Raw genomic sequence first — 14,821 nt, forward strand, 5'->3', positions numbered from 1 at the left:
TCGGGAAATTGCAGGCTGAGGGGACACGCACAGCCCTTGCCCCCAAGGGGCCCCTGATGGGGGGAGCCGATATGCGGTCCTGGGGAGGTATGTCTAGACACAGGCTTTGCCTTTGGGAACATCCACCTGTTACCGGGGGCTCAGCCCCAGGATGCCCCCAGTTTGATGCGAGTTATGTGATTAGACTCTAGGAGACTCAGTTAATTTAATTAAAATTGTGAACACAGGTGCCAGAGAGAAGAGACTGGAACAAAGGTAGGGGGCCGAAGGGGAGGACGGTGATGGAGGACCGTCAATCAGCAGCGATGCTGGAGGGTAGGGCAGGTGCCCTCGCGGAACGCCGGCTTGCAGAGGGCATTGCTTCTCAACCCTGGCTGCCCATTGGACTCACCTGGGGAGATGTTTAAAAATATCAGTGCTTCGGGCTTCACCCTAGAACCATCAATCTTTGGAAGTGAGGCCAAGGCACTGCTGTGTTTAAAAAGCTTCTCAGGAGATTCTGTCACCGCTCGCACTGAGGGCCACTGGTGGGAGCTGGGGACTTCAGCACTGGAATCTGGGATGCCGAATGGGTTACGTGGAGGGGATTCTGGAGAAACGTGTTTGCTACGAACTGAGCCGGTCAGGATTTGAGATTGAAGAGAGAGGTGGAAGGAGGGTTAAGGGGCTGGGCAAGACAGGTGACGTTACTGCTTTGGCTGGGCGAATTTGGTTCTGCTGCTGCTGGGGTTTCGAGGCGACAAAGAGATAAGTTTTGAAAACTCGGGCCCTCTTCACGCTGAGACTCACCATCAAACCCGAATAGAAGCCGGCAGAAGGTGGGCAAGAAGCTGAGAATATTCTCTTCCCTCACTTCTGGGCTTTTTCTTCTCAACATTGCCCTAAATAACTATCACCGGGGACCCCCTTTCCCGCACCTTTATGCAGACTGAAAAGGAGAAAAGGCAGCCTCACTGATACGCCCAGAATACCTCTACCTCAGGGCCTTTGCATCAGCTGTTACCACCTACCTGCTATTTTTTCCCCCTCAGATGCCTGAATACCCGAATCCCTCAATTTCCTACAGCACAGCAGCTTTTCCTTATTACTGTTGGTCTCCCACAGCATTTACTACAACCTGCTATATTTTGTATTTTTCTACCGCCTCTTCCTACCCTCCAGAATGGAACGTGATGAGGGAGGGACTGTGTGTGTGTGTGTGTGTGTGTGTGTGTGTGTATGTCATGGTTGTATCTCCAAGGCCTGCAATTCCAACTGCAACACAAGCAGGCACAAAAGAAATATCTGTGGAATGCATGATTAATGAGCGAGTAAGTGAAAAGCCCTTATGTGTCTGCACATTGGTGTGTGGCCATTTGAATGTATTTACGATTATACGCCTATTTCTTTGGGCTGGGTATGGCTTTTATTAACACTGTGGGTTTGCCTGTGCATATGTGCTTTTGCGCACACGAAGGATTCGCTAGGTCTGTGCACAATACGCTTTTGAATATGAGCTCGCGTGTCTCTCTGCCTGAGTATCTGTGCCCTCCAGTTGTGTGAGGATGTGTCTGGACCGTTCAGCCCGGGGTCAGGTTCCTGGAAGAAACCGCCTGGCGCCGGCAGAGGGCACCGGAGAGCCACGCGCCTGCGTTCAGGGGGCCGAAACAGGGAATTCTTGGCGGGTAGTTTTAGGGACCCAGGAGACCGAGAATCTGGTGGAAAGAAGTGGAAAGCTCTCTAGACCAACAGAGTACTCTAAAGTTGTGCAATTCCTGTGCAACTTCTGTGGCTTCCCCTCAGCTCCTCTCTCAGAACCCAGACGTCCAGGCACCCCCAACGACACTGTGAGCAGAAGCCTCTGTGGTTGGGGTTGGGAAGGGAGCTGGTCGCCAAGCTGGGCTCATAGGAAAGAGGAGGCGCCTACGGGAGCCCCCCCCCCCCCGCCCCGCCCCGTTCCTCTCACCAGGAGCTCCCTCCCCTCCCAGTTCCCGCATCTCTCAAGCCCAAGGATCTCCCAGCTCCTCCGTGCTTAGAGATCCTCGCGTGACTGCCCTCCCCGTGGCCCTTCCCAGCCGTGGAGTTGGCTACTTCTCCCGCTGGACGGTACCACCCAGGATGAACAAAGGCAGGAGGCCCCTGCGCCCCTGCCCGGCCGGCTGCGGGCTGCGACACCGAGGCTGGCCCCACTGTGTGCCCGGGGAGGCCGGGGCAGCCCTCCAGGTGGCCCCGGGAAGCGGCTCGCGGTGCCCGGCCCCAGGTTTTGTAGGTGGGGAGAGGAGCGCTTCGCTCCCCACCCCGGGATTCATTAGCCATTTGAGAATTCCCAATTTGGAGAATCTAGGGCTTAGATTCCGCGTGTGGGATCAACAAGAGAAAAAAAAAAACCAAAAAACAAAAAAAAAAAACCCCAAGGATTTTGTGCTTTTTGACTCCGTGACCCACCACCTGCCCATCGCGTCCCCCCGCCCCCCGAGACACACACATGCACGCACACGGCCTCCCTATCAAAGCCATCCCCGGGCCCACGGGCAGGTCCTCGCCCGGCCGCCCCCTCGGCAGCGGGGAGCCCCTGCCAGTGAGTGTGACGGGCGGGGCGCGGTGGCCAGTCCCGCGTCCCCCCCCACCCCCCATCCCCACCCCAGGTCCCGCGCCGCGGGCATCTCGGTCCCAGGGAGGGGTGTGCGTGCGCGCCGGGGGCCGGAGGGCTGGGGGAGGGCTGGGGGAGGAGACGTCAGGAGGGGCGGAGAGGGAGGGAGGGGAGGGGAGGGCCCGGAGGAGCGGAGAGCGGAAGAGCCCCGGAGAGCGCGAGCTGGGCGAGCGGCGGCACCGGGCGCGGGAGGGCCGGGGCGAGGGCGGGACCGCGCGGGCCGGAGGGGCCGGGAGGGAGGGGGCCGCGGGCCGGGGAAGTGAGTTGGTGCGCGCGGGGGTGCGCGCGTGCGAGTGTGTGTGCGCGTGTGCACGCGCGTGTGCAGGGCCGGGGGCGGGCTCCGGCCCCGCCGCCTCCTCCCGCCCGCGCCCCGCGCTCCGCCGCCAACTCGGGGCCCCGGCGCGGCGGGCGGCGGGCAGCATGCTCAGCCTCCTCGTCTGGATCCTCACTCTCTCCGACACTTTCTCCCAAGGTAAGCCCCTCCGCCCGCGCTCGGCGACCCGCCGGCCAGGCAGCCCGCCCCCCCGGGGCGCGGGCCCGAGTTTCCCGCGGTGGCGCCCAAGTTGTCCCCGGCTGCGGGCGCGGGGGTCGGGCCGTCGCGGGACCCGAACGCGCACGGCGCCCTCCGGAGCCTCCGGCAGCCTCCCCGCCTCTGCCGGCCGAGGCCCGGAGTCCGCACGCCCGGTTCCTGCGGGGGGGATGGGGGGAGGAGGAGGAGGGTGGGATTTCAGATTTGGGGTGGGAGGTGCGTGGAAAGCTGGGGACCCGGCTCCCGAAGATGCGGCGAAGGGAATCCCGACTAAAGATCAGCCCTTGAGTGTGTGTGTGGCGGGGGGGGGGGGGGGGGGGTGCTCCAGACTGCCTGGGCCGCCCCTTCTGGAGGAGGGGAGGGCTGCCGGAAAGGGGGGGGCTCTGCTGGGACCCCTGCCCGCGGAGGCGCCGGCTGGGGAGCGACTTCCAAAGGCAGCTTGGAAATGCCGCGGCGGCGGGGGGGTGCACTGGGGGGGTTCACATCCCACTTGGGGTCGGGAAAGTGTTGATGTTGGGGGGGGGCTTCTTTGGAACTGGCAGGGGAGACGCTGGGGGAGATGAGAATGGTCGTGTATCCTGAGGCTGGGGGTTGGGGGGACGGCAGGGCCCAGGCTTCAGCCAGCACCGGGGTCTGTGGGTGTGCACCCTCGCCTCCTGGGTCTCACTCTAAGAGTCAATCCTGCCGGAGCTAGCCGCCCCTTGCCAAAAATAGAGCTGACACCCAGGCACCAAAAACCAGTCATAGACCCGGAGACAGAGACTGCTCACCTACTGAGACAGATACACCCACAAGCATCTCCCAAGCCGAGACAGACAGACACACAAAGACACTGACACCCTGGGGAACACACATTCCTCCCCCGTGTCGGCTTGCACATTCATGCACCCAAACACATCAAAACTCACCCAGACACGCCGCGTGTGTGCAGGCGGGCATTCACAAGGACATGCCACACACACGCTGAAGCCCTTCTACAGATACCGGCCCTCCAGCAAACAAAGAAACTTGAACAGACGTTCATATAGGCAGACACCTATGGGGATGTACAGACGACATCATGGAGGAGGTGGTCTCTTTTCGGGTGGAGGGGAAGTCAGCTTGGGCAGAATCCCCTCAGGCTTTGCCCTGTTCTCAGTTCCCTTCCGGGGCTGGTGTGTGTGTGTGTGTGTGTGTGTGTGTGTGTGTGTGTGTGTTTAGGGGTGGGATGTGGTGCTGGACCCCTCCTCTCCTTACCAGGCCCCTCCCCAGCTCCCAAGGCAAAGCCTGGCCGACTTAGTGGAGGGCTGGTTTTGATTCATCTTTCCAGTAAGGGCCCCCAAGCCCCCCAACACCAGCCCGAGACCCGGGGAGGGTGTGCATCCTGGGTGTGCGTGGGGTGGGAGGCGGTGCTGGGGAAGGAGGCCTGGCCCTGAGGCTGGCAGGCCCAGCAGCCACTTGGCAGAAAGTTGGGAAGATGACTTAAGTTCTGACTTTGTTGGGCTGGCTGCTAGGGGGGTGGGGGGGGGCGGAGGGCGGCTGGGTCAGTATCAGCGCGTGTTGGGGGCAAGCGGGCATCTGTCCCCGGTCCCGCAGCCCTGTGGCATGTCAGCAATACGGAACAAAATGAGCTTCAAGGAACAAAAGGTGCGGTTAGCAAACAGGAGAGCCTTGTGGATTGAATCGGGACTAAACGGTCAGAGACTGAGGGGTGTGCTGTGGGCCTTTCTCCCTCTGGGGAGGGGGAGGGTCGGGCGAGCTGAGCTCCCACCTCCCCGCCTCCGAGCCTCCGACTGGGCTGAAAGCGAGACCCGACGGAGTGTGCAAAGTATTTGTGTGGGGGAGGGGTGCCAAAGAAAAGGAAGGGGGAAAATGGACGGAGGGGAGAGGAAGTCGCCACTGGCGGTTCCTGGGGGGAGGGACTGGGGGGCTGGCAGGGAGGGAAGGAGCGGGGACCTGGGGACACAGAGATACTCACAGGGTGGGTGACCTCTCCTTGGCCTCCATCCTTAGAAAGACAGAGGTCCAGGTCAGGGACTAGGGGAGGCGGAGACGGAATGGGGGAGAGGGGTGCAGGGTGGGGGGAGGCTGGTGGGGAAAAGGGGAGAAAGGAGCAGAAGGCAGTCATATTGAGGGGGGCAGGGGGGTAGGGAGAGACTCAGCCCAGGCAGAGAAATAAAAATCGTATTTTAAAGAATTTCAATGGGCTTCATCAATCTTCATTTTTCACTAAATAATTTTCTGTATCTTATCTAAATGAAAACCATTATCCTTCCCCCCGTTTCCATCATGTGCCGGCTCCTCAGACTGATTGCGCCGAAAATTGAAATATTTATTCATTTTCTGGGAGATTTTCTCGCTCCCCAGTCTCGGGGAGGAGAAATTGAAAAAGAAAGATTATAGCTAATCAGAGCAATGTGGGCTGACAGGCTGGCTCGGGGCGGGAGCTGCCTCCAGGGGATGGAGGGGGAGGTAGGAGGAAAGTCAGTCCCTCCAGCCCCCAGAGGTCCCCAGGGCCCCCCAGCCACCTTGGCAGGGGGGTGAGGAGCAAAGAGAAGAGTGCCTCAGTGCTGCTCCATCCTGGCGAGAACAGGAGTCTGGAAAGACCAGTAGTGGGGAATCTGCTGTCGAGGGGGCAGCTGCACGCAGGCTCCAGGATGCCCCGCTTCTGCCCGCCCAGCCCAGAGCAGGCCCTGAGGGTGGGGAGACAGGCAGAAATCAGGACGCCAGGCCCCCCTGTGACCTTGATTGGATTCCACCTTCCACTCACTTGGAGCTGAAGGGAGGCTGTGAACCCACCGCTCTGGGCTTGGCATCACCCTGGATTCCAGAGAACCTCGGATCAGAGGAGGAGGCCTGTAGGCCCTCGCTCCCACCTCCTGCTGGTCACCAGGCCGCTGACCGGTTGTCCTGCCCTGCCGTTGGTTCTCCGGCCGGGTGGGGGCGAGGAAGCCGGCGCTGTCTGCCACACTCCTGTCACCCCTTGTCGTGAGAGCCCAGGGCTCTGATGCAAGCTCCTCTGGCCTGCGTACCCTCGGGGACCAGGTCTTCGTCTCTCCTCCATCTCTCCGTCTCTGACACAGCGCTCCGCCCTCGGTAAGCGCCCTTGAATGTCTGATCAATTGATTGGTCTGATGCACATGTCAGGGTCCGAAGGACGCAGTAGGAAACGGTGATTACGTCGCGGGCTCGGCCCCTTGGTGGACGCGTCACGTCAGCTTGAACCAGGTATGCGCCTTCTCTGGGCCTCACTCTGCCCGTCGGTACGGGAGGCCAGAAACCGCGCCTCGCGGGGTCAGGATGGCAGTTAAATGTGCCGTGCGTGCGCGTCAGGGCACGGGCCGGCGTCTGGCCCAGAGGTGCTCAGGAGTGCAGCCGTCAGGAGGACGTCAGTGCCCGGCAGGTGGGCTGTGTGTGCCTTCCTCGGGCTCCTCTTTATGCTTCTCTGTGCTCCCTCCAGCTGCTCGGGCTCCTGTCCTGACCTTCGGCGCCCCCTCGAGGACCTCTCCCGGAGAGGACTGGGCTGTGGCCGACCCAGGAGGGGGACCCGCAGCCTCAGCTGGCCAGAGACCTCGGAAAGCTGTGGGGCTGGGAAGAAAAGCAGAGTGGAGCAGGAGCCCGGCCTTCAAGGGAGAAGGATGCAGGGCTCTTGAGGGCAGTGGGGAGTGGACACTCGGCTGAGGTGGCCGCATTTCTGAGGCTGGAAATACCAGCGATCATTTACGGAGCCCTTGTGCTAACTACCTGCTATGCATTATCTAATTTAATCTGTGCAGCAACCCCTGAGGTCAGCTCTGTAATTATCCCCCCTTCATGGATGAGAAATTGAGGTTTAACAGGTTAAGTGTCTTATTGGTAGTTGTGGGAACCAACTGACCTCAGAGCCTGCACCCTCCGCCCTGCCCCTGCCCCAGTCCAGGGATCCCACGTGGCCGCAGGGACAGAGGCTGGACCAGCACAGGTCTTTCCTGGTCCTGAGTGGAATGGGAACTCGGGAGGAAAGAGAATGAGCATCCCATGAAGGTAAACTCATTCACATTTTAAGAACAATCCTTCATTCGGAAATTCTGTCTTTCCACAATTTTTGGTATTGAGTGGTTTTTCTTGGCTGGTACGATGGTGTTTATAAGTGGCCCTTTTAAAAAGGATTTTACTTGGCAGATAAAGAGGGTTGCAGACCTGTGTTTGTTTCTAATATTGAGCACAGCCTTGCAGGTGGGTCTGTGAACTACACTGGGGGGCTCCGTGCAAGGCTGACTCCTGAGAGGTCCAGGGTCATACAGAGGCAAGGGCCGAGCACTGAGTGAGGGCACAGGGTGGGATCCCAGGTAGGCCACCTCCAAGCCAGGCCCTTCCTGGCAGGCACGGAGGCTGGGGTCTGGGGTGGCCTGTTCCGGTCTGCTTCGAGATGCCTGGCCAAGCATGGGTGAAAAGTGCTTGTGGGAGTGGACCCCACACCACAGCATCAACATTACCTTTTATTGAATTCCTACTGTGTGTTTTGCACATTATCCCTTCTGCCTTTTAACGGCCTTGTGAAGTTAATGTTCGCCACCCCCCATTTTAGAGATAAAGCAACCGAAGCTGAGTTTAATTAACTTGTTCAAGGCCCTACCTTAGGTGTTAGATCCCAGATTAAAACTCTCTTTGTGTCCCTCTGCCAGGCACCTGCACGCACACACGAGTGCAGGGGGGCCCCTTGGAGCTGGGGCAGCCCAGAGGGACAGGCGGCCTCCTCTCCTCCTGCCCACAGTGGCGGGCGGGCTTCTCCTGGTGGCTGGCCTCTGTCCATCTCCCCGCCCCGCTTTGATGGCTCTCCTGTCTTATTCCGTGGGGGTCACAGCTGTGCGCACCCTCTATCAGAAGGAGGTTTTCCATCTGTCCTACCTCGAGAGTCTTTAACTGTGGGTTTGTGTCGTGCCTTCCAATTTCAACGTTTTCACATGTGCTATCTCATTTAATAGAGATATATGACCAGCCTGTGATGCGGGCAGGGTAGTTATTGTTCCTCCATTTGATAGATGAGAAAACAGACTGAAAACTTAAATGACTTGCTATGAGCAGAGGTTGGGCCGGACGGAAGGATGGGGCAAGTTCTGTCATCTCTCTAATTTCTAGGGGCTCCTTCCAGCTGAGGGTAGGGAGATCCCTCTCCGTTCCCCCCTGAGCTGAGAAAGCCTGGCCCTTTCCCGATCTCCCTGCTCCTGCTTGGTTTCTCCCCCAGACTCCAGGCTGTTTTCCTAGGGACTCTGGAAACGGCTGGGGGGTGTGGGGCTGGGTGGTCAGCAGTGGAGGAGAAGGACGCAGCCATGTCGTTGATCCTGAAATGTGAGAGGCCAAGGAAAAGGCAGTCTCGGGGCTCGGGGCTCACCCCAAGTGAGGGAGAAGGCCATTCACCTCTGTGACAGACCCACGTTGTGTTTTGTACGTGTTAGCACCTAACCTGACACCGACAGTCTGTTAAAGGTGGGAGCTTCGTATCCTCGTGTTATAGACGCACGAAGAAGTTAAGCAGGTTGTTGGAGACGACAGAGCCCGGGCCTCAGCAGGGAAGTTGGGGTGGGGTCGGGAATATTCTCAGAAGAATGGTCCCTGAAGGTCAGAGCTTTGCAAGTCTGGGGACGCAGGCCCGCCTCCACCGTGTGTGCCGGTCCGCACGTGCGCGCACGCACCCCGCCCCCACGCACACGTGTCACGGACCCGTTTCTCGCCCCCAGACGCGTGTGGACACGGCCTGTCCATCCAGCAGAGCGCTGATGTGCGGCGTGGCCACGTTTCTGGGTACCACGCGCGTCCTTGAAGGCACTGCAGCTCGTCGGGCGTGCTCTGGGTCCCCCGTGATAGACGCCCACGCTCCAAGCAAGGTTAAGCGTGTCAGGACCCCGCGGTTCCGGTTCTGTGGCTCCAGCCCCTCTATCCCGCAGCCCCCAGCTCTGACACCTGCCTGTGCCACCCCGGTTAGGTCCTCTGAGCGCCCAGGGCGAAGGCTGCTCTAGCTCCGGGGCATCGCCGATGTCAAGGTTTGCTTCTTCTCCCTCCCGCTCGCCCCGCCCCACACCCCATGGGCTCCCCGAGCTCCCACTTTCTCCCTCCCTCCACATTTAATTTCCCCACCAACTTTTATTAACCTCTGTAGTCTCGGGGGACTGCCGCCTCATTCCTCTCTGCCCTCCTTGAGCCCATTTAACAAAATTGGGATCATATTGAAATAAATGGGCCTTGCAGCCAGCCACCCTCCTCGGAATGAAGGGTCTTCAATCCAGGGGTGGAAATCTCTAGCCCTCTCTAGCAAATTCTGTTCGTGCTCAGGCTTCATTCCTGTTGGGGGGAGGTTGGAGGCTGGCTCTGGGACAGTGTGTGTGTGGGTTGGGGTGGGGGGGGGTGGTTAGGGTATCTCCCACAAGGCAGCTGGGCCTGGTTTTGAGACAGAGAAGGGACAGCAGGGTGGGGCTGTCCCAGGAGGCTGTCCCACCCCACGCCAGGTGAGGGATGCAGATTCTTCTGGACTGGGCATCTGATGCTCTTGTTCCGTGCCCTTTATCTCCTTCTGCAGCAGTGTGAGAGCACACCCTCGCTGGAAGGTATGCGTCGGCCCTCTGTCCCTTCACGCAGCAGAAATGTGTTCTGTGCCTACTGTGGGCCAGACACCGGTGTCACAAACCAGTAAAGCCCTATCCCTGCCCTTAAGGTCTCACATCAGGATTTAAGTGCAGATGGCATAACTTCAGTAGGCCTCGGTTTCCTTTTTCATCAAATGGGGAGGATTAATTTTTTTTTAAATCAACGAATGTTTATTACTATATCCAAAACGTACTGGGAGGCATTATGGAAAATTTTAAAAAACTGACATCATGGGGTGCCCGGGTGGCTCCGTCAAAGTTAAGCGTCTGACTCTTGATTTCAGCTCAGGGCATGATCTCATGGGTCATGAGTTTGAGCCCCCCATCAGGGGAGATCCTGCTTCGGATCCTCTGTCTCCCTCTCTGGCCCTCCCCTGCTCGTGCTCTCTGTCTCTCGCTCAAAAATAAATAAAAGCATGTAAAATAAAAAAGTGACATCATGTGGTCTCTCCCCTCCAGGAGGCTAAGATGTGCACACAGCCGGATTCCAGGTACCAGGAGAGCAGGGTCAGGTCAGAGCTGGAGCGTTCGGGGCAGGGGAGCCGCGTGGGCAGACAGGCCAGGAAGGGATCCAGGGAGGAGGTGGGTCTGGAGGATGGACAGGATGTGGATGTGGCAGGAAGAGGGAGAGCATTACCAGACCCGCCGAGCTTTGGAGCCAAGGTGTGGCTGCAGAATGCACGAGGTCCGTTGAGGCTGGTTGCAGCTGGGTGTCTGGGTTGGGGAGAAACAGGCGGGGTGATCCAGAACAGACCAGGGCCGGACCCGGAACGTCTTGAAAAGCTAGGCCGGAGACTGTCCTGTAAGAAGCGTGGGGCCAGGGGCTTCTGTCGTCAAGTATGATCCCTACCTCACTCCTCACCAAATCGTCCCCTTCTCTTAGACTCCTCATCTGCTGGGGCGGCCCCTTCGGTTCAATGAAGAGGTGAAGTAGACAGGTAGTCAGGGTTTGACCAGGCAGAAGTGAGCAGAAAACCCGGGGGAAGTCCCTCTTCTGGCCTGGGAAGTCTCAGATGTGTGAGCTGAGTTGGGGAGCCTCCCAGATGATGAGCAGAGCCCTCAGGTTTAAGTCGGAGATGCGTGGGGGCAGAGTTCAGTGGAGTAACCCAGACCAGCGCCCTGCCGTGTCAGGGGGTCCCCTGTGCCTGTCGGTGGGCCTGTCTCGAGTCTGGGGGACCCTTCTGCTTACAGCAGAGGGCCAGGCCCAGGCTGTTTCCTCTGGCGGCCTCAGATGTGTGTGTGTGTGTGTGTGTGTGTGTGTGTGTGTGTGTGTGTGTGTGTTTGGGAGCTGAGCCTAGAGATTGTCAAACCTCTGGGAGCCCCTGAGCTCCTTTTATCAAATGGAAACCTTTGAAGAAGGTTCCCACCAGCGGGGAGGGAGCCTGTGTGCAGCTAAGCAAAGTGTTGTCTTCATGGCTGGGCCGGGCCTGGCTCTCCACGAGGCACCAGGGTAGAAAGGTAAGTGGAGTGTGGTCCCTGTCCTTGGGGCTCTCCGGTCCCAGGATAAACACAGTGACAATACTATATGACCAAGGTTGTGAGGCAGGAATGTGAAAAATGCTGAGGTCTGAGCGCGGGCTGGCAGCCGGGAGCCTGGCCGGGGGAGGGGACAGCCCGCCTCCACAGATGTGAGGCTCAGGGGCTGCGGCCCGGAGCTTCGGAGCTTCTGGAATGCAGCGCCCTGGACAATCCCCGATTGTGCCCCCCTGCTCCGGATGGAAGGAGCCGAGGAATCTGAAGGAGGGAGCCGAGGTCCCTCCAAGGATTATGATTTCCAGGAACAAAGGCTGTTTCTCTAAAGCCCACTTTCCCCAAATCTCACCTCCGGGGTTCAGCTTCCTCCTCCCCACCCCCACCCCACCCAGCGGAGCTCATCTCTAAATTAACTTTGTCCTGGTAATCAGCTTAGCCGAGTTGTTACCCCTCCTTCCCGAATTCTCCCAGGAACAGCCTGGGGCCCTGCCCGCTCCATTACCCAGCATTGTCAAGCCAGGAGGTGCTTTTAATGGCTCTACCCATTCGATTCGCTTAACTGGGAGGTTATTATTACTAGGAAAGGAGCTGAGATGGGCAGATGGGGGCAGAGAGAGGGACCTGGGGGTGGGGTGGCCGTGGGGGCGGGGGGAGAGGCATTTTCAAAGGAATGGAAACCCAGGGACGGGCAGGCTGGCAGGGTGAAGCCCCTGAGGGGAGGTTGAGGTTTTCGCAGCCTGGGTGCCCTCATCCTCCAGAAGGACTTTCATCAGGACAGCGGGACTCCTGGGTTTTAATCCCAAACCCTGAGCAGTTGGCTTGCTCTGCGCCTTCGACCCAGCCTCCCTGGGAACCCACCAGCTGCCCTTGGCGGGACGGGACGGGGTGCCCGCGCTCCCCGCACGCTTGTGGGTCACGGCTGCCGCTCCATAAGCTCGCCGCACCCACCCCTCCTCACCCCTGTGGATCCTGGACTCTGGTGCCTATCACCCTGCACGCACCCGGAAAGTCGCCACTCACCAGGCAGTGGGTGCAGTGGGAATACACGCTCATTTTAATGTCGGTTTGAGCCAAATATAATTAGAAAGGAAAATCTGACTTTGCAAAAAAAAAAAAAAAAAAAATCGAACGCATTGCAAAGCCAAGTTGAAATGACTTCTGGATTATCTGCACCACCGCCGCTCTCCATTTGTGCAGAAAATTGAGAGCAAGGCTGCAGCGCCTGTATCTAGGGATTTGGTTTGTGTGCCCAGGGTCAGGTCATGGAGACTGGCCCCTTTCAACACAACCCCAGACTTGAATGACCCCTGGAGTGCCCCGGGGCTTCGGAGGGGGGATGGCCGCCCCAGTGGTCGGGACCGAGCCACTCGGCCGGGAGCCTCAGTTTGCCCCTCCATGCAATGGGTACAGTAGTGCCTACTAACCTCAGAGGGTTGCCGTGAGGACTGAATGAGGGAACTGTGTATTAAGGGGCAGAACGGGGAACACAAAAGCTATTCAATAAATCAGAGTTATTATTAATATTGCACAGTGCCTGCTTCTCACAGCTCACAAGAGTGAAGAGGACAAGAGTAGTTCAAATACAGAGACGTCCCCGGGTTCTGTGCTGAGGGAGGTGAACCGTGATGCCGTTAATTCCTAAGGTGATGGTCCCTGGGGCGCAGTGCGGTGGGAGCTCTGAGGCAGTGGCAGAGCGTGATGGAAAGCGCCCTGGGTCGGAGTTGTGAGCCTTAGTTTCTGCATCTGTGAAATGGGGCGATGGCCCTACGTGAAGCTTGGAAAAGCACTCCTAACGCGGTGCCCAGGAAGCAAGCCCGTCGTCTTCACCCCCGTCTCTAGCAGGTTTCAACTCAGTGTATTAGAACGGATTCTCAGACTTGGGCGTGCTGGCAGGACACCCGGGGATCTTGATAAGGTGCGGACACGGCACCTTCTGATTTGGAAGGTCTGCGGCAGGTGGACTTTCTGCCTCGGCACCGAGCTCCCAGATGCTGCTGGTGCTGCCGGTCCTGGGACCGCTTTTGGAGGTGTTGGAAGACGCTTTCCCCTGGAGAAATAGGCCTTCGGTGTTCTACTGAGCGGCAAGGCAAAGTAGAATCCTCTTACGTGAATGAATTCACCTGTCAGCCTGCTTTGTTGTATCGCGGAGCCTGGATGGGTCATTGATTTAGGAGCTCCGATAGGTTTGTTTCAGGGAAGCAGGCTGTGGGGCAGGACAGGGGTGGTGCCCGCCAGGGCTCCCTGAGCTGCCCAGCCCCCTCCCTGCACCTCACCAGTCCCCAGCCCCCCTCCCGTCTGCCCTGGACAGCCGCTGCCAGCTGCAGAGTTGAAAAGCAAGCAGCCGGGGTGTTGTTGGGAAACCCTCCATGCCAGAGTCAGTCGGTCATCTCCACTCCATTTTTTTTTTTTTCTTCTACGAAGAAAGTCCTCATAATCCAGCTCTTGGTTTGGTGGAGATTTGGGGGACACAGTTCGACAGAGATACCAAACGGGACCTTTGGCTTTGGCTCAAACATCAGGTCATGAGCGAGCGGTGTGATTTGGGAAGCAGGGTGGGTCGTGCGTAGGCTTAACTGGGGGCATGTTTGGGGGCCCCTGTCTCTGGGCAGGTCAGTTTCTCAGCAGACCTGGTGGTGGCTGGGCCAACATGGTGAGCTAACTCGCTCTTTCCCGCCTGCCCGTATCCGTGTGCAGAGCCCCAGCTGTCGAGGGAGATCCTCAGGCCGGAGCAGAGGGAACCTGTCTCTGCCTTCAGAGTTCCGATTCCCTGGGTGAAGCTTCGTCCTTATGTCTGGGGAATCCCGGCCACTAGGGGAAGCAGGAATGGGCACTGATTTTCCTTCCTCCTCCCCTCTCCCCAGAACCACACACATTCCGCCGTTACCCGTGCACACAGGGGGGCATGCAGCCTGTATTCCTGGAACAGAGAACTGGGTTGGCGGTGAAAACGGAGAGAAGATTCTTTACGAGAGCACCAGGTGTTTAGACTCTGTTCAGGTCGGACTCACCTGACTCCACCTGGACCTCAGGGTCCGTACCTGTCGAGGAGAAAGGAAATGCCGTAGCCTTCTGGGCTCGCTCACTTTCACAGCTAATAGGCCCTGACAAGTGGCAAGTTCCTCTCTGCGTCTAACTCGAAGCCTTCCTGCCCCCGCATGGAAAGCTGTCTCACTGGGGGCTGTAACTGAATAAACGCCCAGCATTCTCTCCGTGTGGATAAATGACGTCTTCCCCTGGTAGGTTCATCTCCTCACCTCCAGAGAAGGCTCCTCGTGCTGGAGAAGCAAGCCCAGGGAGGTCACTGGTGAGCCAGAACAGGCTGTCTCTTCAGGGGTCAGATTTGCTTTCCGGGGAAACACCAAGGCTGGTCTCCCGGTGTCCCCAGTCAGGGCCCGAGCCGCCATGCCCTGACTTGTCTAGTGTCCCCCCCTGTCTGCAGCTCAGAGCAGCTCAGGGCTGGTGGGCTCTGGCGTCCTTCCCACTGTCTCTAGCTGATGGTCTGCGGCCCCCCTCACCTCCACGGGGGGCCAGGCCTCTGCTGCTGCAGTGGGGTGTGGAGGGGAAATGGGGTAACCCCCCCCCACCCCCCCG

At 58.8% G+C, this 14,821-nt stretch overlaps 1 protein-coding gene across 3 annotated transcripts in view; it reads left to right on the forward strand.

Annotated features, from left to right (window-relative positions):
* Positions 1-2,827: 2,827 nt before the first annotated feature.
* The window catches only part of KIRREL1 (kirre like nephrin family adhesion molecule 1), a 99,074-nt gene continuing 87,080 nt past the window's right edge, over positions 2,828-14,821 (forward strand). Inside the window, exon 1 of one of the 3 annotated variants that reach the window (XM_027048623.2) lies at positions 2,828-3,101. In XM_027048623.2, the coding sequence (XP_026904424.1) occupies positions 3,050-3,101 (52 nt within the window). In that variant the 5' untranslated portion in view covers positions 2,828-3,049. The remainder of the gene's footprint in view (positions 3,102-14,821) is intronic. The other 2 variants (XM_027048624.2, XM_027048626.2) reach the window with 2 other exon arrangements.

This window comes from Acinonyx jubatus, chromosome E4 (genome assembly GCF_027475565.1).
Source record: "Acinonyx jubatus isolate Ajub_Pintada_27869175 chromosome E4, VMU_Ajub_asm_v1.0, whole genome shotgun sequence".
NCBI classification, from domain to species: domain Eukaryota; kingdom Metazoa; phylum Chordata; class Mammalia; order Carnivora; family Felidae; genus Acinonyx; species Acinonyx jubatus.